Source organism: Salmo salar, chromosome 27 (assembly GCF_965601325.2).
Source record: "Salmo salar chromosome 27, fSalSal1, whole genome shotgun sequence".
Lineage (NCBI taxonomy): Eukaryota > Metazoa > Chordata > Actinopteri > Salmoniformes > Salmonidae > Salmo > Salmo salar.
This window is the reverse complement of record NC_138317.1, coordinates 37,038,520-37,063,144: the sequence shown is the minus strand read 5'-3', so window position 1 is coordinate 37,063,144 and position 24,625 is coordinate 37,038,520. Positions and strand designations below refer to the sequence as shown.

General features: G+C 43.9%; 1 protein-coding gene across 2 annotated transcripts in view; it reads left to right on the top strand.

Annotated features, from left to right (window-relative positions):
• LOC106588997 (CUB and sushi domain-containing protein 3) overlaps positions 1 to 24,625 on the top strand; it is a 347,202-nt gene that overhangs the window by 50,889 nt on the left and 271,688 nt on the right. For both annotated transcript variants that reach the window (XM_045709277.2, XM_014178612.3), the window contains exons 6-8: positions 10,885 to 11,067; positions 19,713 to 20,039; positions 21,332 to 21,526. In XM_045709277.2, the coding sequence (XP_045565233.2) occupies positions 10,885 to 11,067; positions 19,713 to 20,039; positions 21,332 to 21,526 (705 nt within the window). The remainder of the gene's footprint in view (positions 1 to 10,884; positions 11,068 to 19,712; positions 20,040 to 21,331; positions 21,527 to 24,625) is intronic.

Genomic DNA, 24,625 nt, shown 5'->3' with positions numbered 1-24,625 from the left:
TCAATAAGGGATCATAGCTTTCACCTGGATTCACCTGGGCAATCTATGTCATGGAAAGAGCAGGTGTTCTTAATGTTTTGTACACTCAGTGTAGATTGTTAATCAGAAGCTTTAATATCCCTAAAATACTGATCTGAGAGCAGTTATCTTCTTCATTTCTCACTTGGTGCCAGTACTTTACATCGTGCTAAATGGCCTTCCCTAATGAAGAATAAAAGAGCTAATTTAGCAGCTGATTTCATGCTTTTTGACCCTGTCACTGTGGGTTGACGTTAACCCCTCACGTCCATTCATATTATTCCAGCAGAAACACTGACAGATGAAGCAGGACAGACACTTGAAGGGTGAAAAGGAGATTTGGTAACGCTTTACATTAAGTTGCTCTGATGCTTATTCTTTACAAAAAAAATAGTGTATTTTTAATATGTTGTTAAGAAGAAAGAGTATTAAAATCTTTGTCAAATCACGTGATGAATCCATTTGCGCACAACCAACCCATCATTTGAGTTCTATACTGCAACAAAATCCCTTCTAATCAGAACAGTCTGTGGACAATATTCAGATCTCAGGTGAAATACAGGACACGGTTTCATCTGCATGTTTTTTAGATTCCTGCATTCCCTGCATTCTAATCACAGGAAAAGATGTCAGCATTTCCAGACTTGTCCTCAATTTACTTGAACTATTGTTTTTTTACCCCATTAGATACACATGAGTGTTGCAGAGGTTTATGGGTAGTCATAGCCATCATTATTTCTTATGCCCCCTAATTAGAGATTCCAGAACAAAAGAGCCATTTGCATTTTGCTTGATAGCGTTGACTGTACATGTCATTGCAGTCCTTCTCGCTCGTTCTCTCTCTCGCTCTCTTTCTGTCTCTTTTCTTTTTCTCTCCTGTTATCTCTCTCTCTCTATCTTTAAACCAATCTCCCCCCTCTCGCTCTCTCTCTTGCTTTCTTCCACTCTGCCTCTCATTCTATCTCTCTTTCTTCCCCCTCTCTCTCTCTCTCTCTCTCTCTCTTTCTATCTCTCGCAATGTGATATGGTTTCAGTGGTTTTAAATCATTGTGCTACACTAAACCACCAACTGTTCATGCAGTTGAATCACACACACACACACACACACACACACACACACACACACACACACACACACACACACACACACACACACACACACACACACACACACACACACACACACACACACACACACACACACACACACACAGAGAGAGAGAGAAAAACACACTTTCTCTCAGCACTGCAGGGAGCATATGATACGCTCTTCTTCTTCTCTCTACAATGATACAACAGTTTTTTTCAGCTCTTGAGGATTCTGCAGCCAGTATATGTGTGCTAGCATCTCTCTGTCTGCAGCCAGTCTATGTGTGCTAGCATCTCTCTGTTTGCAGCCAGTCTATGTGTGCTAGCATCTCTCTGTCTGCAGCCAGTCTATGTGTGCTAGCATCTCTCTGTCTGCAGCCAGTCTATGTGTGCTAGCATCTCTCTGTCTGCAGCCAGTCTATGTGTGCTAGCATCTCTCTGTCTGCAGCCAGTCTATGTGTGCTAGCATCTCTCTGTCTGCAGCCAGTCTATGTGTGCTAGCATCTCTCTGTCTGCAGCCAGTCTATGTGTGCTAGCATCTCTCTGTCTGCAGCCAGTCTATAGCCTGCATCTCATTATCTCAGCTAACGACTTCTAGAGAAATTAGTTATTTGGAGTGATGCAGGCTATGGATGATATTATTGTCTTATAGTGGGAATAAGCAGATCCTGGGAACAGCTAGCGGATATAGAGAACCAAATGGGAGTCCTCATAGTGTGAGACCTAATAACTCCCTTTAGAGAGAATGTAGAGGAAGCCAATAACATTTCACTGTTTAGCCAGCAAATTTACTGGCCACCATAAAGCATTGATGTTCCCAGTTCAATGAAACATTTAACATGTTCTTTGTTTTATGAATTAAATATCATGCGCTTACATCATGAATGATTTATGCATATGCACTGTGTATTGGGCTTTTAAGATTGTTTTGTCTCAATCAAACACAGTTGGAACACATGATCATGGTTTTACCAACAATCTGCTGTACTAAAACTTCTGCAACATTTATAACTAGTAGAATATGCACCTAAAACAATTTGTATCTTATTCTAGAGTGTGTCTGTAAATTCGACAGATTCTCGCCTCGTTAATTACTTTGTGAGTGAGCTGTTATGATTTCCCTCGACTACCTGCCTCCATTCTAATGTGCACTTACAGTAGTGTGGGTACCAGTTTCTTCATTTTGATGTCAGTTCGCCGTAACTGTCAAGAATTTTACACAATGGGAGCAGATTTTACATCAAAAGGACATAATGACATAAATGACATTGAGTGGGTACCAGTTTCATCGAACATCTCATTCCAAAATCATGGGCATTAATATGGAGTTGATCCCCCCCTTTGCTGAAATAACAGCCGCCACTCTTCTGGGAAGGCTTTCCACTAGATGTTGGGAAATAGCTGTGGGGTCTTCCATTCCGCCACAAGCATTAGTGAGGTCGGGCACTGATGTTGGGCGATTAGGCCTGGCTCGCAGTTGGCTTTCCAATTCATCCCAAAGGTGTTCGATGAGGTTGAGGTCAGGGCTTTGTTTAGGCCAGTCAAGTTCTTCCACACCAATCTTGACAAACCGGGTTCATCAGTGTTTGGCACGGGGTAGGCCGGCATTGTAAATAAGAATTTGTTCTTAACTGACTTGCCTAGTTAAATAAAGGTTAAATAAAATTTAAAAATTGTAAATAATTGTAAATGGCATTGTCATGCTGAAACAGGAAAGGACCTTCCCCAAACTGTGTTAAGCTTTAAGATTTCCCTTCACTAGAACCAAGGGGCCTAGCCCGAACCATGAAAAACAGACTATTATTCCTCCTCCACCAAACTTTACAGTTGGCACTGTGCATTGGAGCAAGTAGTGTTCTCCTGGCATCTGCCAAACCCAGATTTGTCCATCAGACTGCCAGATGGTGAAGCGTGATTCATCACTCCAGAGAACGCATTTCCACTGCTCCAGAGTCCAATGGTGGCGAGCTTTACACCACTCCAGCTGACGCTTGGCATAGCGCATGGTGATCTTATGCTCGTGTGCAGCTGCTTGGCCATGGAAATCCATTTCCCGACAAACAGTTCCTGTGCTGACGTTGTTCCAGAGGCAGTTTTGAACTCGGTAGTGAGTATTGCTACCAAGGACAGACGTTTTTTACACGCTACCTGCTTCAGCACTCGGCAGTCCCATTCTGTGAGCTTGTGCGGCCTACCACTTCACGGCTGAGCCATTGTAGCTAATAGATTCCATTTCACAATAACAGCACTCACAGTTGACCAGGGCAGCTCTATCAAGGCAGAAATTTAACGAACTGACTTGTTGGAAAGGTGGCATCTTATGACGTTGGCCTGTTGAAAGTACCTGAGCTCTTCAGTAAGGCTATTCTACTGCCAATGTTTAGCTATGGAGATTGCATGGTGGTGTGCTCGATTTTATGCACCTGTCAGCAACGGGTGTGGCTGAAATAGCCAAATCCACTAATTGGAAGCCATGTCCACATACTTTTGCCATGTGTATTTTATAAGACAATTTCCAGAAAAGAACCAGTGAAGGTCATTCTTCACACAGTTGGTGACCGGAACAGGGACAGGACCATGAAGAACAGTAAAGCCTGTAATGGGATGTGAGCTCAGGGGGTGAGGAAAGGGTCAAGTTAGACCTTAAGAGATAAACGGAAAATAGTGTGTGTCCCAAATGGCACCCTATTCCCTTTATAGTGCACTACTTTTGACCAAAGCCCATAGGGTGCTGGTTAACAGTAGTGCACTACAGTATATAAGAAATAGGGTGCCATTTGGGAGGTAGTGGAGAACTTATCAAGAGGCAGGAAGTGCCAGTACTGCTGGAGGACCTTACCCATGTTCCTTTGGAGAGCAGTCTATATAGTTGTGTCTGTATTTAAGGGTGTTCACCATGGCTGGTGTCCTTGAGTGACACTCTGCCCAAGATCAAGGGCAGTGGTGCTTCAATCTATACTGCCCTACCAAGCAAAAAGGCAGTAACTGCTCATAGCGTGGAACTGAGAAAAATTGCTTTTATTTACCTTGGTTTCACAGTAACTGTATGCAGTTAACTGCTAACATGACCCCCATTTTCTTCAAAACACAATACAATAGAGGCAGGATACTTGTACACATCATTAAGCATGTATTTAATGTAGCAAAAATGACATTAACTCATTTTTGACCAATTGAGCAGTTACTGCCTTTTTTCTTGGTAGGGCAGTATAGTCATCTTCATACCTGTCACGTTCTGACCAGTAAAGGGGTTATTTGTTATTGTAGTTTGGTCAGGACGTGGCAGGGGGTATTTGGTTTATGTGGTTCGGGGTGTGTGTTTATGTAGAGGGGTGTTTGGTTAGTGTTTTCCGGGGTTTTTGGGCTAAGTTCTATGTTAGTATATTTATATGTTCTAGTCTAGTCTTTTTAGTTCTATGTTTAGTTTATTGATTTGGCCTTCAATTGGAGGCAGCTGTTCCTCGTTGCCTCTGATTGAAGGTCCTATATAGAGGGGTGTGTTTTGTTTGGGTTTTGTGGGAAGTTGTGATTGCATAGCTGTGTTTAGCCTGTAATCCTGTTCGTTTGTGGTCTATTAAAGTTAAGATGAGCACTCAACCCGCTGCGCTTTGGTCCACTTACTACGACGACTGTTACAATACCAATCCTGTCATATCGGTTGCTCAGTTTCATCTCATTAGGATGCATGGTAACCATGGTTGTAAGTCCTGCTGTCAATTAAGCAAATCAAATCAAATATATTTATATAGCCCTTCTTACATCAGCTGATATCTCAAAGTGCTGTACTGAAACCCAGCCTAAAACTCCAAACAGCAAGCAATGCAGGTGTAGAGGCACGGTGGCTAGGAAAAACTCCCTACAAAGGCCAGAACCTAGGAAGAAACCTAGAGAGGAACCAGGCTATGAGGGGTGGCCAGTCCTCGGGTGGAGATTATAACAGAACATGGCCAAGCCCTCAATTAACTAGGGTAGGTGTTTAAAATGTATCCCCTCTCCCCCAAAAAAACATACTGTTCAACATACCGCTGTGATTTCACCTAGTAGAAGTTAGAAGATTCAACAGAATGGGGATGAATCGTTCAGTATATTTCTCTTGTTAGTGTCTTTTTTAGCATGAGGTCTTAAAAGAGTCCATGCACAAGGCTTTAAGGTTTCTGAGCTGCAGGTAGGACAAATAAGAAAGGGATCAATTTGAAGGTAGAATCAAGCGGAATAGTCTAAGAGAATGAGAAGCTGCAGGTGAGCAATTTGTGTGATGTTATTTTCCCTGAATATGATGGTGTTCTGAAACGAACAAGGCAAAGCTACCTTTAATTTTAGAGTAGCATAATTAAAACATGCAGCTAATTATTGCCATTTAAGGCACACATTGTCATCCTGTAGAGCTCAGTAATCATGGCTGAGGGATTTCAGGAGGAAAACAAATATAAGTCATTCTGAAACCACATTGAATCATTCCATGAAGCCAGATGAAAAATTAAGACTGTGAACAATAATACAGATTTAATATTTCTAGAAAGACTGTGGCTGCATCCCAAATGCTACCCTGTTCCCTATAAAGTGCACTACTTTACTTATTACCCATAGGGCTCTGGTCAAAAGGCGATACATAGGGAATAGGGTGTCATTTGAGACCCACCCTGTGAGGTACTGTACCACATTAGAGTGATTCATCCTTAATCATGTATTTACCATTTTGAATAAGAAGTGTGTGCTTATTTGGGGGGAACAGACATCAAAAGAAATGTATAAAGGACAGTTAGATGAGCCAGGGAAAATTAATATATCCACAATGAGATTGGAAAAGCTGCATTGATAGATTGAAAATTATTGGAGGACTTGTGGAGTTCTTAGAGCAGTGTAAGATGCAACAAACACAGCCATATATTGGGGGACACACAATACACACACACACGTACACACACACACACACACACACACACACACACACTGTATATACACACATACAGTACACACACACTGATTGATTTACGTCTCCTTTCACAGCACCAAGCTGAGAAGAGCTGGAGGTTACGACCTCAGATTTAACCTCTCTAGGCTAGGCGGGACGAATTCGTCCCACCTACGTAACAGCCACTGCCAGCCTGTGGCGCGATTTTCAAAACCTTAAAAATCCTATTACTTCAATTTCTCAAACATATGACTATTTTACAGCCATTTAAAGACAAGACTCTCGTTAATCTAACCACACTGTCCGATTTCAAAAAGGCTTTACAACGAAAGCAAAACATTAGATTATGTCAGCAGAGTACCAAGCCAGAAATAATCAGACACCCATTTTTCAAGCCAGCATATAATGTCACCAAAACCCAGAAGACAGCTAAATGCAGCACTCACCTTTGATGATCTTCATCAGATGACAACCCTAGGACATTATGTTATACAATACATGCATGTTTTGTTCAATCAAGTTCATATTTATATCAAAACCCAGCTTTTTACATTAGCATGTGACGTTCAGAACTAGCAAACTTCCGGGGAATTCGCTAACATTTTACTAAATTACTCACGATAAACGTTCACAAAAAGCATAACAATTATTTTAAGAATTATAGATACAGAACTCCTCTATGCACTCGATATGTCCGATTTTAAAATAGCTTTTTGGTGAAAGCACATTTTGCAATATTCTAAGTACATAGCCCAGGCTTCACGGGCTCGCTATTTAGACACCCGGCAAGTTTAGCACTCACCATAATCATATTTACTATTATAAAAGTTTGATTACCTTTTGTTTTCTTCGTCAGAATACACACCCAGGACTGCTACTTCAATAACAAATCTTGGTTTGGTCCAAAATAATCCATCGTTATATCCGAATAGCGGCGTTTTGTCTGTGCGTTCCAGACACTATCCGAAATAGTAAAGAAGTGTCACGCGCATGGCGCAATTCGTGACAATAAAATTCTAAATATTCCATTACCGTACTTCGAAGCATGTCAACCGCTGTTTAAAATCAATTTTTACGACACTTTTCTCGTAGAAAAGCGATAATATTCCGACAGGGAATCTCCTTTTCGGCAAACAGAGGAAAAAATCCCAAAGGCGGGGGCGGTCGGGGTCACGCGCATAAGCCCGTGTCCCTTGATCGGCCACTTGAGAAAGGCGATAATGTGTTTCAGCCTGGGGCTGGAATGACGACATTCTGTTTTTTCCCGGGCTCTGAGCGCCTATGGACGACGTGGGAAGTGTCACGTTAGAGCAGAGATCCTTAGTAAATGATAGAGATGGAAAAGAAGTTCAAGAAATGGTCAGACAGGCCACTTCCTGTAAAGGAATCTCTCAGGTTTTGACCTGCCATTTGAGTTCTGTTATACTCACAGACACCATTCAAACAGTTTTAGAAAATTTAGGGTGTTTTCTATCCATATGTAATAAGTATATGCATATTCTAGTTACTGGGTAGGAGTGGTAACCAGATTAAATCGGGTATGTTTTTTATCCAGCCGTGTCAATACTGCCCCCTAGCCCTAACAGGTTTTAAAAAAAAACAAAAAAAAAACATGGGTTATAACTGGAATATGTGGGCCTCTAATTAGTTCACAAACGTAATATGTATTTTATGAGCTCAAATGAGATATCTGGTTGGATCGTGTTCTATTGATGAGATGTTAATGTGTTTTTATGGAGCCTTGGAGGACAAATCATCTTCAACAAAAGTTTGAAGATTGTTTCACATTATAATGGTCACGTTGATGTTCTCCAATTCCAACGTTTTCTACATAACAACACTGTGGATACTGCAGCCAAGTTTACTAGTGTGGATATGCCATTGTAACCCATCGTTTGGAGGGTTGGGAGAGTGGAACATTGACTATATGGAAAATTAAGAACAGACAGTCTTATTCTCGGGAAGCAAATATAAGTACATAACAGACACAACAGGCATTACTAATTAATGATCATCAATTCTAATGTTCAGTCACTATATTTATTGAGGAAATGCCTTCACTAGGTTTGATGTAATGAACAGATTAACTACTGGTAATTAACTACCAGTTTTCACAAATACTTTTTTCCACATAAAACTTTAGATGTTTTGGATTATAAGTGCACCTCAAGGAAAATGTTGTATAGTTCCTGTAGGCGTGAGTCATCCAACTATACATTTCCTTGTAGTTTCATTTGAAGTCTACACAATCATTTACAATTTATAGAAATACTTCCGATGGTACATAATACAATGTATTCATATATTTTGAATCATTTTTAAAGTGCTAATATTATTGATATCCCTTAATAAGTTGTTTAAATTTCAATCAATTAATCAATCAATCATTCAATCACATTTTATTTGTCACAGGCGCCGATTATAAAGGTGTAGACTTAACCGTGAAATGCTTGCTTACGAATCCTTCCCAACGATGTAGAGTTCAAAAATAACAATAATAAGAAAAATAGTAAAACCAGGAATAAAATACACAAGAATGGAGGTATATACAGGAAGTACCAGTACCAGATCATTGTGGAGCTATATACAGGAAGTACCAGTACCAGATCAATGTGGAGCTATATACAGGAAGTACCAGTACTAGATCACTGTGGAGCTATATACAGGAAGTACCAGTACCAGATCAATGTGGAGCTGTATACAGGAAGTACCAGTACCAGATCAATGTGGAGCTATATGCAGGAAGTACCAGTACCAGATCAATGTGGAGCTATATACAGGAAGTACCAGTACCAGATCAATGTGGAGCTATATGCAGGAAGTACCAGTACCAGATCAGTTTTACTCAGCAGGACTCATTGTAGCATATTACTAAGAATTGAAAATCTCAGATCATTAGAATAGTTTACTAAGTTTACTGAGGCTTATACTACTCTGGCTCCTTGCTGTCGTTTGAATCTATGTTAGTGACTCATCTTTGAGATTGCATTTTCTCTAGTTTTCTCTGCCTTTGAATAAACTTCATATGTGTCATTCTGATTGGACTGTAATTCTCAGGGACGGCTAAATCTAGCTTAATGAGACATTCTTAGCCAAGATTTATGAAAAGTAAATCTCACAAGTAGTATTGAAATTAGTATACATGAGGAGTAGGCTTACAATGTCATGTTTGTCCCTCATTTGCATCTACAATGTGGTTCCTACTTCGTATGAGTTGGGATTATGTGATTGCCAGTATTATTGAACGTCAGTGATTGCCAGTATTGTTGACCGTCAGTGATTGCCAGTATTGTTGACCGTCAGTGATTGCCAGTATTGTTGACCGGCAGTGATTGCCAGTATTGTTGACCGGCAGTGATTGCCAGTATTGTTGACCGTCAGTGATTGCCAGTATTGTTGACCGGCAGTGATTGCCAGTATTGTTGACCGGCAGTGATTGCCAGTATTGTTGACCGGCAGTGATTGCCAGTATTGTTGACCGGCAGTGATTGCCAGTATTGTTGACCGGCAGTGATTGCCAGTATTGTTGACCGGCAGTGATTGCCAGTATTGTTGACCGGCAGTGATTGACAGTATTGTTGACCGGCAGTGATTGCCAGTATTGTTGACTGGCGGTGATTGCTGTTTGGTGTTTTTTAAATTCACTTGGCAGTTTCTGGAAACATACAGTAATAGAAACCCTGGACAAAAGACCTAGGTCGAGGGGTCAACAGTAAGCGTTGTGCTTATGAACACATATACCCACTCCAGGTATGATATAACAATTGACCATCTCCCCACAGACAAAGCTAACCTTAGTTTTCAACATTCTGTCGCCAGGCATTATTCAGATGCGATGTGCGCTGCTCCAAAGCAATTTGTTCTCTGTCTTTTCTGATGTTGTAAAACACAGAGCAGTTAATATGCTCTAACCTTCGCCAGCCCTCCCTCCCTCCCACTTTCCCTCCCTTCCTCAATCCTACAGATTGAACAGCCCAGGCAGTCAGGGCAGTAGGTATTGTGATTCCCATAAAGAGGGTGTCATGATTGAAATTAATGCAATATATCAAGCATTGCAAAGACTTCCATTACACCACGGCTGAAATAAACCTCCCCTCACTCCCACGAGCCGCTAACATGATCCAACCCAACATTAATCCTGCCTTGAATATCATTTAGAGGACTTTTTTGTTCCCTTACCGTTTGAGAATGCTCTCGGAGACAGCGCCAGGGTTCAACTCTGAGAACGTCTGAGAAGATGCATTACAGCTCCTCCCCACACCCACATACTCTGAGGGAACCAACCATGCCAATCTGGGGTGTTATCTGGCTGTGGTGACCCAGGATGTGTGAGGTGTGTGTGTGTGGGGTGGTTATGTGTATTTGTGGCTTCCCGTCTGCTGTGCTGGTGCATTCAGGGAGAGAGAGGCTCTGCATGCTTTGTCATGCTTGTGTGAATAGACGCAGGTCCAGTGTTAGGGAGGATTCACCTGTTTCCTTAGTGTGGTAGGGATTACAAAGATCTCTCCTTTCATCTCCCTTGTTCGCCTTCTCAAACATGGAAACAGAAAATATCAATTAAAGCCGTATAACTGTACTATTCTACTCTGAGGACAACAAAGTATTTTCTGTCTGAATGGGTGAGAGGATGATCATTAACTCCTTGTAATTGTTGCCTGAACTAATCTGGGTTTGTTCTGAATATGGCCTGATTATTGTTCCAACCCCTTTGTTACTACTGTACTGTAAAAACCTCATGGTGTGAATTGGATCCATTACTTGAACTGGAAAGCATGATGCTAGGATTGTTTGATGGCAAACGGACACAAGACACATTTACCCATTCAATAAAACAAACTATACTGTCAACTGTCGTATGCTTACAGAGATCGACAAGGAGAGTTGTGGGGACCCTGGTACGCCCCTCTATGGAATAAGGGAAGGTGACAGCTTCCTGAATGGGGGCATCCTGCGCTTCGAGTGTCAGTTTGGGTTTGAGCTCATCGGGGAGAGGACCATAGCATGCCAGAATAACAACCAGTGGTCGGCCAACATCCCCATGTGCATTTGTGAGTATGAACATCTACATCACATCTATTGTCTGGGATTGTTAGTCTTATTGTTTCATCAAAATGTGTCTGAATCCCAATTGGCACTACTTTTTACCAGAGCCTTATGGGCTCTATACTAAACTGAACAAAAATACAAATGCAACATGGAACAAAATCAAAGATTTTACTGAGTTGCAGTTCATATTTGGGCTCCTGAGTGGTGCAGCGGTCTAAGGCACTACATCTCAGTGCTAGAGACGTCACTACAGACACCCTGGTTCGAATCAAGACTGTATCACAACCGGCCGTGATTGGGAGTCCCATAGGGCGGTCACACAATTGGCCCAGCGTCGTCCGGGTTTGGCTGGTGTAGGCCGTCATTGTAAATAAGAATTTGTTCTTAACTGACTTGCCGATTTAAATAAAGGTTAAATAAAAACGTATATAAGGAAATCATTCAATTGAAATTATTTCATAAGGCCCTAATCTATGGATTTCACATGACTGGGAATAAAGATACGCATCTGTTGGTCACAGATACCTTAAATAAAAAGGTAGGGGCGTGGATCAGAAAACCAGTCAGTATCTGGTGTGACCACCATTTGCCTCATGCAGCGTGACACATCTCCTTTGCATAGAGTTGATCATGCTGTTGATTGTGCCCTGTGGAATGTAGTCCCAATCCTCTTCAATGGCTGTGCGATGTTGCTGTATATTGGCGGGAACTGGAACACGCTGTCATACACGTCGATCCAGAGCATCCTAAATAATACGCAGGCCATGGAAGAACTGGGACATTTTCAGCTTACAGGAGTTGTGTACAGATTCTTGCGACATGGGGCCGTGCATTATCATGCTCAAACATGAGGTGATGGCAGGGGGATGAATGGTCCGACAATGTAAACATTTATAAAAACATAATTACACTTTGACATTATGGGGTATTGTGTGTAGGCCAGTGACACAACATATCAATTTAATCCATGTTCAATTCAGGCTGTAACACAACTAAATGTGAAGAAAGTGAAGGGGTGTGAATACTTTCTGAAGGCACTGTATGTACACAATAAAACATACAGCATGATAATGAATGTGCTATGTCAGATAGGACTGTATTTACAAATATAAAGTGGGCAGTGTCTTGATAGAGGGTAGTGTCTTGGTAGAGGGTAGTGTGTTGGTAGTGGGCAGTGTCTTGGTAGAGGGTAGTGTCTTGGTAGAGGGTAGTGTCTTGGTAGAGGTTAGTGTCTTGGTAGTGTCTTGGTAGAGGTTAGTGTCTTGGTAGTGTCTTGGTAGAGGGTAGTGTCTTGATAGAGGGTAGTGTCTTGGTAGATGGTAGTGTCTTGGTAGAGGTTAGTGTCTTGATAGAGGGTAGTGTCTTGGTAGAGGGTAGTGTCTTGGTAGAGGGTAGTGTCTTGGTAGAGGGTAGTGTCTTGGTAGAGGTTAGTGTCTTGGTAGATGGTAGTGTCTTGGTAGAGGGTAGTGTCTTGGTAGATGGTAGTGTCTTGGTAGTGTCTTGGTAGAGGGTAGTGTCTTGGTAGTGTCTTGCTGGTGTCTTGGTAGAGGTTAGTGTCTTGGTAGATGGTAGTGTCTTGGTAGATGGTAGTGTATTGGTAGAGGGTAGTGTCTTGGTAGAAGGTAGTGTCTTGGTAGAGGGTAGTGTCTTGGTAGATGGTAGTGTCTTGGTAGAGGGTAGTGTCTTGGTAGAGTGTAGTGTCTTGGTAGAGGTTAGTGTCTTGGTAGAGGGTAGTGTCTTGGTAGAGGGTAGTGTATTAGTAGAGGGTAGTGTCTTGGTAGAGGGTAGTGTCTTGGTAGAGGATAGTGTCTTGGTAGTGTCTTGGTAGAGGGTAGTGTCATGGTAGAGGGAAGTGTCTTGGTAGAGGGTAGTGTCTTGGTAGAGGGTAGTGTCTTGGTAGAGGGTAGTGTATTGGTAGAGGGTAGTGTCTTGGTAGAAGGTAGTGTCTTGGTAGAGGGTAGTGTATTGGTAGAGGGTAGTGTCTTGGTAGATGGTAGTGTCTTGGTAGAGGTTAGTGTCTTGGTAGAGGGTAGTGTCTTGGTAGAGGGTAGTGACTTGGTAGAGGGTAGTGTATTGGTAGCGGGTAGTTTCTTGGTAGAGGGTAGTGTCTTGGTAGTGTATTGGTAGAGGTTAGTGTCTTGGTAGATGGTAGTGTCTTGGTAGAGGGTAGTGTCTTGGTAGAGGGTAGTGTATTGGTAGAGGTTAGTGTCTTGGTAGAGGGTAGTGTCTTGGTAGAGGTTAGTGTATTTTTAGAGGTTAGTGTCTTGGTAGAGGGTAGTGTCTTGGTAGAGGGTAGTGTCTTGGTAGAGGTTAGTGTCTTGGTAGAGGGTAGTGTCTTGGTAGAGGGTAGTGTCTTGGTAGAGGTTAGTGTCTTGGTAGAGGGTAGTGTCTTGGTAGAGGGTAGTGTCTTGGTAGAGGGTAGTGTCTTGGTAGAGGGTAGTGTCTTGGTAAAGGTTAGTGTCTTGGTAGAGGGTAGTGTATTGGTAGAGGGTAGTGTCTTGGTAGATGTTAGTGTCTTGGTAGAGGGTAGTGTCTTGGTAGAGGGTAGTGTCTTGGTAGATGGTAGTGTATTGGTAGATGGTAGTGTATTGGTAGAGGGTAGTTTCTTAATAGAGGGTAGTGTCTTAGTAGAGGGTAGTGTATTGGTAGAGGGTAGTGTCTTGGTAGATGGTAGTGTCTTGGTAGAGGTTAGTGTCTTGGTAGAGGGTAGTGTCTTGGTAGAGGGTAGTGACTTGGTAGAGGGTAGTGTATTGGTAGAGGGTAGTGTCTTGGTAGAGGGTAGTGTCTTGGTAGTGTCTTGGTAGAGGTTAGTGTCTTGGTAGATGGTAGTGTCTTGGTAGAGGGTAGTGTCTTGGTAGAGGGTAGTGTTTTGGTAGAGGTTAGTGTCTTGGTAGAGGGTAGTGTCTTGGTAGAGGTTAGTGTATTTTTAGAGGTTAGTGTCTTGGTAGAGGGTAGTGTCTTGGTAGAGGGTAGTGTCTTGGTAGAGGTTAGTGTTTTGGTAGAGGGTAGTGTCTTGGTAGTGTATTGGTAGAGGGTAGTGTATTGGTAGAGGGTAGTGTCTTGGTAGATAGTAGTGTCTTGGTATAGGGTAGTGTATTGGTAGAGGGTAGTGTATTGGTAGAGGGTAGTGTCTTGGTAGAGGGTAGTGTCTTGGTAGAGGGTAGTGTCTTGGTAGAGGGTAGTGTATTGGTAGAGGGTAGTGTCTTGGTAGAGGTTAGTGTCTTGGTAGAGGTTAGTGTCTTGGTAGAGGGTAGTGTATTGGTAGAGGTTAGTGTCTTGGTAGAGGTTAGTGTCTTGGTAGAGGGTAGTGTATTGGTAGAAGTTAGTGTCTTGGTAGAGGTTAGTGTCTTGGTAGAGGGTAGTGTATTGGTAGAAAGTAGTGTCTTGGTAGATGTTAGTGTCTTGGTAGAGGGTAGTGTCTTGGTAGATGTTAGTGTCTTGGTAGAGGGTAGTGTATTGGTAGAGGGTAGTGTCTTGGTAGATGTTAGTGTCTTGGTAGAGGGTAGTGCATCTGTAGAGGGTAGTGTCTTGGTAGAGGGTAGTGTCTTGGTAGAGGGTAGTATCTTGGTAGAGGTTAGTGTCTTGGTAGAGGGTAGTGTCTTGGTAGAGGGTAGTGTCTTGGTAGTGTCTTGGTAGAGGGTAGTGTCTTGGTAGATGTTAGTGTCTTGGTAGAGGGTAGTGTCTTGCTAGAGGTTAGTGTCTTGGTAGAGGGTAGTGTCTTGGTAGAGGTTAGTGTCTTGGTAGAGGGTAGTGTCTTGGTAGTGTATTGGTAGAGGGTAGTGTCTTGGTAGATGGTAGTGTATTGGTAGAGGTTAGTGTCTTGGTAGAGGTTAGTGTCTTGGTAGATGGTAGTGTATTGGTAGAGGGTAGTGTCTTGGTAGATGTTAGTGTCTTGGTAGAGGGTAGTGTCTTGGTAGAGGGTAGTGTATTGGTAGAGGGTAGTGTCTTGGTAGAGGGTAGTGTCTTGGTAGAGGGTAGTGTCTTGGTAGATGTAGTGTCTTGGTAGAGGGTAGTGTCTTGGTAGAGTTTAGTGTCTTGGTAGAGGTTAGTGTCTTGGTAGAGGGTAGTGTCTTGGTAGAGGGTAGTGTATTGGTAGAGGGTAGTGTCTTGGTAGAGGGTAGTGTCTTGGTAGAGGATAGTGTCTTGGTAGTGTCTTGGTAGAGGGTAGTGTCATGGTAGAGGGAAGTGTCTTGGTAGAGGGTAGTGTCTTGGTAGAGGGTAGTGTCTTGGTAGAGGGTAGTGTCTTGGTAGAAGGTAGTGTCTTGGTAGAGGGTAGTGTATTGGTAGAGGGTAGTGACTTGGTAGAGGGTAGTGTATTGGTAGCGGGTAGTGTCTTGGTAGAGGGTAGTGTCTTGGTAGTGTATTGGTAGAGGTTAGTGTCTTGGTAGATGGTAGTGTCTTGGTAGAGGGTAGTGTCTTGGTAGAGGGTAGTGTATTGGTAGAGGTTAGTGTCTTGGTAGAGGGTAGTGTCTTGGTAGAGGTTAGTGTATTTTTAGAGGTTAGTGTCTTGGTAGAGGGTAGTGTCTTGGTAGAGGGTAGTGTCTTGGTAGAGGGTAGTGTCTTGGTAGAGGTTAGTGTCTTGGTAGAGGTTAGTGTCTTGGTAGAGGGTAGTGTCTTGGTAGAGGGTAGTGTCTTGGTAGAGGGTAGTGTCTTGGTAAAGGTTAGTGTCTTGGTAGAGGGTAGTGTATTGGTAGAGGGTAGTGTCTTGGTAGATGTCAGTGTCTTGGTAGAGGGTAGTGTCTTGGTAGAGGGTAGTGTCTTGGTAGAGGGTAGTGTATTGGTAGATGGTAGTGTCTTGGTAGAGGGTAGTGTATTGGTAGAGGGTAGTGTCTTGGTAGAGGGTAGTGTCTTGGTAGATGGTAGTGTATTGGTAGATGGTAGTGTATTGGTAGAGGGTAGTGTCTTGATAGAGGGTAGTGTCTTGGTAGAGGGTAGTGTATTGGTAGAGGGTAGTGTATTGGTAGAGGGTAGTGTCTTGGTAGAGGGTAGTGTCTTGGTTGATGGTAGTGTATTGGTAGATGGTAGTGTATTGGTAGAGGGTAGTGTCTTGATAGAGGGTAGTGTCTTGGTAGAGGGTAGTGTCTTGGTAGATGGTAGTGTCTTGGTAGAGGTTATTCTCTTGGTAGAGGGTAGTGTCTTGGTAGAGGGTAGTGTCTTGGTAGAGGTTAGTGTCTTGGTAGATGGTAGTGTCTTGGTAGAGGGTAGTGTATTGGTAGAGGGTAGTGTCTTGGTAGATGGTAGTGTCTTGGTAGAGGTTAGTGTCTTGGTAGAGGGTAGTGTCTTGGTAGAGGGTAGTGACTTGGTAGAGGGTAGTGTCTTGGTAGTGTCTTGGTAGAGGTTAGTGTCTTGGTAGAGGGTAGTGTATTGGTAGAGGTTAGTGTCTTGGTAGAGGTTAGTGTCTTGGTAGAGGGTAGTGTATTGGTAGAAGTTAGTGTCTTGGTAGAGGTTAGTGTCTTGGTAGAGGGTAGTGTATTGGTAGAAAGTAGTGTCTTGGTAGATGTTAGTGTCTTGGTAGAGGGTAGTGTCTTGGTAGATGTTAATGTCTTGGTAGAGGGTAGTGTATTGGTAGAGGGTAGTGTCTTGGTAGATGTTAGTGTCTTGGTAGAGGTTAGTGTATTTTTAGAGGTTAGTGTCTTGGTAGAGGGTAGTGTCTTGGTAGAGGGTAGTGTCTTGGTAGAGGGTAGTGTCTTGGTAGAGGGTAGTGTCTTGGTAGAGGTTAGTGTCTTGGTAGAGGGTAGTGTCTTGGTAGTGTATTGGTAGAGGGTAGTGTATTGGTAGAGGGTAGTGTCTTGGTAGATAGTAGTGTCTTGGTATAGGGTAGTGTATTGGTAGAGGGTAGTGTATTGGTAGAGGGTAGTGTCTTGGTAGAGGGTAGTGTCTTGGTAGAGGGTAGTGTCTTGGTAGAGGGTAGTGTCTTGGTAGAGGGTAGTGTCTTGGTAGAGGGTAGTGTCTTGGTAGAGGGTAGTGTCTTGGTAGAGGGTAGTGTATTGGTAGAGGGTAGTGTCTTGGTAGAGGTTAGTGTCTTGGTAGAGGTGAGTGTCTTGGTAGAGGGTAGTGTATTGGTAGAGGGTAGTGTCTTGGTAGAGGGTAGTGTCTTGGTAGTGTCTTGGTAGAGGTTAGTGTCTTGGTAGAGGGTAGTGTCTTGGTAGAGGGTAGTGTCTTGGTAGAGGTTAGTGTCTTGGTAGAGGGTAGTGTCTTGGTAGTGTATTGGTAGAGGGTAGTGTATTGGTAGAGGGTAGTGTCTTGGTAGATAGTAGTGTCTTGGTATAGGGTAGTGTATTGGTAGAGGGTAGTGTATTGGTAGAGGGTAGTGTCTTGGTAGAGGGTGTGCGAGGGGTGTGCTTGGTAGAGGGTACTGTCTTGGTAGAGGGTAGTGTATTGGTAGAGGGTAGTGTCTTGGTAGAGGTTAGTGTCTTGGTAGAGGTTAGTGTCTTGGTAGAGGGTAGTGTATTGGTAGAGGTTAGTGTCTTGGTAGAGGTTAGTGTCTTGGTAGAGGGTAGTGTATTGGTAGAGGTTAGTGTCTTGGTAGAGGTTAGTGTCTTGGTAGAGGGTAGTGTATTGGTAGAGGGTAGTGTCTTGGTAGAGGGTAGTGTATTGGTAGAGGGTAGTGTCTTGGTAGATGTTATTGTCTTGGTAGAGGGTAGTGCATCTGTAGAGGGTAGTGTCTTGGTAGAGGGTAGTGTCTTGGTAGAGGGTAGTGTCTTGGTAGAGGGTAGTGTCTTGGTAGTGTCTTGGTAGAGGGTAGTGTCTTGGTAGAGGGTAGTGTCTTGGTAGTGTCTTGGTAGAGGGTAGTGTCTTGGTAGATGTTAGTGTCTTGGTAGAGGGTAGTGTCTTGCTAGAGGTTAGTGTCTTGGTAGAGGGTAGTGTCTTGGTAGAGGGTAGTGTATTGGTAGAGGTTAGTGTCTTGGTAGAGGGTAGTGTCTTGGTAGAGGTTAGTGTATTTTTAGAGGTTAGTGTCTTGGTAGAGGGTAGTGTCTTGGTAGAGGGTAGTGTCTTGGTAGAGGGTAGTGTCTTGGTAGAGGTTAGTGTCTTGGTAGAGGGTAGTGTCTTGGTAGTGTATTGGTAGAGGGTAGTGTATTGGTAGAGGGTAGTGTCTTGGTAGATAGTAGTGTCTTGGTATAGGGTAGTGTATTGGTAGAGGGTAGTGTATTGGTAGAGGGTAGTGTCTTGGTAGAGGGTAGTGTCTTGGTAGAGGGTAGTGTCTTGGTAGAGGGTACTGTCTTGGTAGAGGGTAGTGTATTGGTAGAGGGTAGTGTCTTGGTAGAGGTTAGTGTCTTGGTAGAGGTTAGTGTCTTGGTAGAGGGTAGTGTATTGGTAGAGGTTAGTGTCTTGGTAGAGGTTAGTGTCTTGGTAGAGGGTAGTGTATTGGTAGAGGTTAGTGTCTTGGTAGAGTTTAGTGTCTTGGTAGAGGGTAGTGTATTGGTAGAGGGTAGTGTCTTGGTAGATGTTAGTGTCTTGGTAGAGGGTAGTGTCTTGGTAGATGTTAGTGTCTTGGTAGAGGGTAGTGTATTGGTAGAGGGTAGTGTCTTGGTAGATGTTATTGTCTTGGTAGAGGGTAGTGCATCTGTAGAGGGTAGTGTCTTGGTAGAGGGTAGTGTCTTGGTAGAGGGTAGTGTCTTGGTAGAGGGTAGTGTCTTGGTAGTGTCTTGGTAGAGGGTAGTGTCTTGGTAGAGGGTAGTGTCTTGGTAGTGTCTTGGTAGAGGGTAGTGTCTTGGTAGATGTTAGTGTCTTGGTAGAGGGTAGTGTCTTGCTAGAGGTTAGTGTCTTGGTAGAGGGTAGTGTCTTGGTAGAGGTTAGTGTCTTGGTAGAGGGTAGTGTCTTGGTAGTGTATTGGTAGAGGGTAGTGTCTTGGTAGATGGTAGTGTATTGGTAGAGGTTAGTGTCTTGGTAGAGGTTAGTGTCTTGGTAGATGGTAGTGTATTGGTAGAGGGTAGTGTCTTGGTAGATGTTAGTGTCTTGGTAGAGGGTAGTGTCTTGGTAGAGGGTAGTGTATTGGTAGAGGGTAGTGTCTTGGTAGAGGGTAGTGTCTTGGTAGAGGGTAGTGTCTTGGTAGAGGGTAGTGTCTTGGTAGAGGTTAGTGTCTTGGTAGAGGTTAGTGTATTGGTAGAGGTTAGTGTCTTGGTAGAGGGTAGTGTCTTGCTAGAGGTTAGTGTCTTGGTAGAGGTTAGTGTCTTGGTAGAGGGTAGTGTCTTGCTAGAGGTTAGTGTCTTGGTAGAGGTTAGTGTCTTGGTAGAGGTTAGTGTCTTGGTAGAGGTTAGTGTATTGGTAGAGGGTAGTGTCTTGGTAGAGGGTAGTGTCTTGGTAGATGGTAGTGTCTTGGTAGAGGGTAGTGTCTTGGTAGAGGGTAGTGTATTGGTAGATGGTAGTGTCTTGATAGAGGGTAGTGTCTTGGTAGAGGGTAGTGTCTTGGTAGAGGGTAGTGTCTTGGTAGAGGGTAGTGTCTTGTCTCCTATATCAATCTACATTTATGTCAGTGTCTTATCACTGCATTTCTGTATTCAAAACCAGTGAAACCTGATCCCTGTTGAATATGATGTTGATACCATATTGACAGATGTTTCATCAATTTCTGCTACATTCAGTTCCAGGCATTATGAAGTGCATTCACGCCGTCTTTTCTCTTCGCGCCCATCCCTCTCCTCCACAGTTCCATGCCTGTCCAACTTCACGGCGCCAATGGGCACGGTCCTATCACCCGACTACCCAGAAGGCTACAGCAACAACATGAACTGCGTGTGGCTGATCCTATCGGAACCCGGCAGCCGCATCCACCTGGCCTTCAACGACTTTGACCTGGAGGCGCCTTACGACTTCCTCACCGTGAAGGACGGCGAGCTGCTGGACGCCACCGTCCTGGGACGCTTCTCGGGGGCCGAGTACCCCTCCCACCTCGACAGTAACACTAACATACTGAGGCTGGAGTTCCAGGCGGACCACTCCATGGCTGGACGAGGGTTCAACATCACCTACAGCAGTAGGTTTCACCTTGATATTGCGTTCTGTGCTGTTCTTCGTTTGATTTGACCATGTTAGTTGATTAGGGCTCATTTCAGTTGAACCCATGTTGTGCTGTTTCCATGGTTACTCTGCCATAAACCAAGTGCAATTAAGTTTGGCCCTTGGTAATGTTAGCTGTGGCTATATCTTTCATTTTGTGGCACCTTGTGGTGACTTTACAGTGATGACTATAGTCCTGTATATTTTGTCCTGATTGAATCCTTTTGATATTTGTCCTACCCTGGCCTATCTCATATCTGTGTCAATTGTTTTTTGTTATCACATAAGGGCTTAATCAATTTCCACCCAATCGACTTTGCCCTCACGGTTATGGTTATCCTTTTCAAAATGGCCTCGTAACTGTTGCTTTCTGAAGGAGACGCAAAATGTCACGCCAATCCATCACTTCTGTCAAAAGAATGTGGGGAAAAAAAGAGGCCATGAAATCCTTTGTGCAAATAAGGCCCAAGTCATTAGGAACAATCTTAGGAGCTGGCCTTTCTGATTGACAACCAGACTCCATGTTATTTTAGTAAGGAACTGTCAGTGACATGATTGAACAATGTTGCACTGATGTTATGTTCAACTGGGGGGCTTTCTGTCACAAGACATCCATCAGTCAGTCAGTCTGACTTGACCTGCGAGGCTATGGTAACAAGAGTTTAAGGCCAATTTAGTTGGAAGACATCTTCCTTCAGGGATTAAATCCCCTCTATGCTTCATAAAGTTCTGAAAAAATAGCTTTGAGGTCACTAGCACTACAAGGGAAATAATAAACACCCTTTAGAAGGGGAAAGTGGTTGTTTTCATGTCGTGAAGTGCCCTCGACTATCTTCTTGAGTCTCTTAATGCTTAACGCTAGAGCCCTTTCAACATCCCCTTTGTTACAAGGTCTATGCTTAATCTATGCTGGTGTCACTAGAAGTGAAGTGTTGGGTTCTGTTTGTCTACTCTAGATTTGAGCAACCAACTCAGACCACAACTAGCCTCGCCCCAACCGCTCAGGCATCTCAAATACAAAATATGTGGGATAGATTGTACCGGATAAACTCACCCCACAGCTTGAAATGTCACCAATGGTGCCATTTAATCAGATGATTTTCCGTGGCACAACTGGTTTGTAGGTTTTCAAGCTAGCAGTTACATGGGTGTACGATCAGAAGATCACTGGTTGGAGCCCAGTAAGGCGACAGGGACAGACAAGGAAGTAAATCAGTTAGCAGCACGGTTACATCTGGCAAAGCGAAATCAAAACATTTGTGTTTTCAGCGTTCGGCCACAACGAGTGTCCCGACCCGGGCATCCCGATAAATGCGAGGCGCTTCGGGGACAACTTCCAGCTGGGCAGCTCCATCTCAGTGATCTGTGAGGACGGCTTCATCAAGACCCAGGGGGCCCAGACCATCACCTGTGAGCTGGACAACGGCAAGGTGATGTGGAGCGGACCCATCCCTAAATGTGAAGGTAATTATCCTGCTCTTCCTGGGGAGAGGAGAGACTGGGTGTGTTTGTGTGGGTGTGTGTAGGTGTGTGCCCATGCGTGTGTGAGTGCATGTTTGCGTGTACGTGTGTGTGCCTGCGTGTACATGTGCACGTCCGTACATGCATGTATTTTAGGGTAATTACCCTGTTCCTGACACAGACAAAAGTCTAAGTGAGTGTAAGCGGATTGGATTCTAGAGGACACTCACCTGTGTGTTGGAGGATACTAGAGGACACTCACCTGTGTGTTGTAGGATACTAGAGGACACTCACCTGTGTGTTGTAGGATACTAGAGGACACTCACCTGTGTGTTGTAGGATACTAGAGGACACTCACCTGTGTGTTGTAGGATACTAGAGGACACTCACCTGTGTGTTGTAGGATACTAGAGGACACTCACCTGTGTGTTGGAGGATACTAGAGGACACTCACCTGTGTGTTGTAGGATACTAGAGGACACTCACCTGTGTGTTGTAGGATACTAGAGGACACTCACCTGTGTGTTGGAGGATACTAGAGGACACTCACCTGTGTGTTGGAGGATACTGGAGGACACTCACCTGTGTGTTGTAGGATACTAGAGGACACTCACCTGTGTTGTAGGATACTAGAGGACACTCACCTGTGTTGTAGGATACTAGAGAACACTCACCTGTGTGTTGTAGGATACTAGAGGACACTCACCTGTGTTGTAGGATACTAGAGGACACTCACCTGTGTTGTAGGATACTAGAGGACACTCACCTGTGTGTTGGAGGATACTGGAGGACACTCACCTGTGTGTTGTAGGATACTAGAGGACACTCACCTGTGTGTTGTAGAATACTAGAGGACACTCACCTGTGTTGTAGGATACTAGAGGACACTCACCTGTGTGTTGTAGGATACTAGAGGACACTCACCTGTGTTGTAGGATACTAGAGGACACTCACCTGTGTGTTGTAGGATACTAGAGGACACTCACTTGTGTTGGAGGATACTAGAGGACACTCACCTGTGTGTTGTAGGATACTAGAGGACACTCACCTGTGTGTTGGAGGATACTGGAGGACACTCACCTGTGTGTTGTAGGATACTAGAGGACACTCACTTGTGTTGGAGGATACTAGAGGACACTCACCTGTGTTGTAGGATACTAGAGGACACTCACCTGTGTGTTGTAGGATACTAGAGGACACTCACCTGTGTTGTAGGATACTAGAGGACACTCACCTGTGTTGTAGGATACTAGAGGACACTCACCTGTGTTGTAGGATACTAGAGGACACTCACCTGTGTGTTGTAGGATAGTAGAGGACACTCACCTGTGTTGTAGGATACTAGAGGACACTCATCTGTGTGTTGTAGAATACTAGAGGACACACACCTGTGTGTTGTAGGATACTAGAGGACACTCAACTGTGTTGTAGGATACTAGAGGACACTCACCTGTGTGTTGGAGGATACTAGAGGACACTCACCTGTGTTGTAGGATACTAGAGGACACTCACCTGTGTGTTGGAGGATACTAGAGGACACTCACCTGTGTTGTAGGATACTAGAGGACACTCACCTGTGTTGTAGGATACTAGAGGACACTCACCTGTGTTGTAGGATACTAGAGGACACTCACCTGTGTGTTGTAGAATACTAGAGGACACTCACCTGTGTGTTGTAGGATACTAGAGGACACTCACCTGTGTTGTAGGATACTAGAGGACACTCACCAGTGTGTTGTAGGATACTAGAGGACACTCACCTGTGTTGTAGGATACTAGAGGACACTCACCTGTGTTGTAGGATACTAGAGGACACTCACTTGTGTTGTAGGATACTAGAGGACACTCACCTGTGTTGTAGGATACTAGAGGACACTCACCTGTGTTGTAGGATACTAGAGGACACTCACCTGTGTTGTAGGATACTAGAGGACACTCACCTGTGTGTTGGAGGATACTAGAGGACACTCACCTGTGTGTTGTAGGATACTAGAGGACACTCACCTGTGTGTTGTAGGATACTAGAGGACACTCACCTGTGTTGTAGGATACTAGAGGACACTCACCTGTGTGTTGTAGGATACTAGAGGACACTCACCTGTGTGTTGTAGGATACTAGAGGACACTCACCTGTGTGTTGGAGGATACTAGAGGACACTCACCTGTGTGTTGGAGGATACTACAGGACACTCACCTGTGTGTTGTAGGATACTAGAGGACACTCACCTGTATTGTAGGATACTAGAGGACACTCACCTGTGTGTTGGAGGATACTAGAGGACACTCACCTGTTTTGTAGGATACTAGAGGACACTCACCTGTGTGTTGTAGGATACTAGAGGACACTCACCTGTGTTGTAGGATACTAGAGGACACTCACCTGTGTGTTGTAGGATACTAGAGGACACTCACCTGTGTGTTGTAGGATACTAGAGGACACTCACCTGTGTTGTAGGATACTAGAGGACACTCACCTGTGTTGGAGAATACAAGAGGACACTCACCTGTGTTGTAGGACACTAGAGGACACTCACCTGTGTGTTGTAGGATACTAGAGGACACTCACCTGTGTTGTAGGATACTAGAGGACACTCACCTGTGTGTTGGAGGATACTAGAGGACACTCACCTGTGTGTTGTAGGATACTAGAGGACACTCACCTGTGTGTTATAGGATACTAGAGGACACTCACCTGTGTGTTGTAGGATACTAGAGGACACTCACCTGTGTGTTGTAGGATACTAGAGGACACTCACCTGTGTGTTGTAGGATACTAGAGGACACTCACCTGTGTGTTGTAGGATACTAGAGGACACTCACCTGTGTTGTAGGAAACTAGAGGACACTCACTTGTGTTGTAGAATACTAGAGGACACTCACCTGTGTGTTGTAGGATACTAGAGGACACTCACCTGTGTGTTGTAGGATACTAGAGGACACTCACCTGTGTTGTAGGATACTAGAGGACACTCACCTGTGTGTTGTAGGATACTAGAGCACACTCACCTGTGTGTTGTAGGATACTAGAGGACACTCACCTGTGTTGTAGGATACTAGAGGACACTCACCTGTGTGTTGTAGGATACTAGAGGACACTCACCT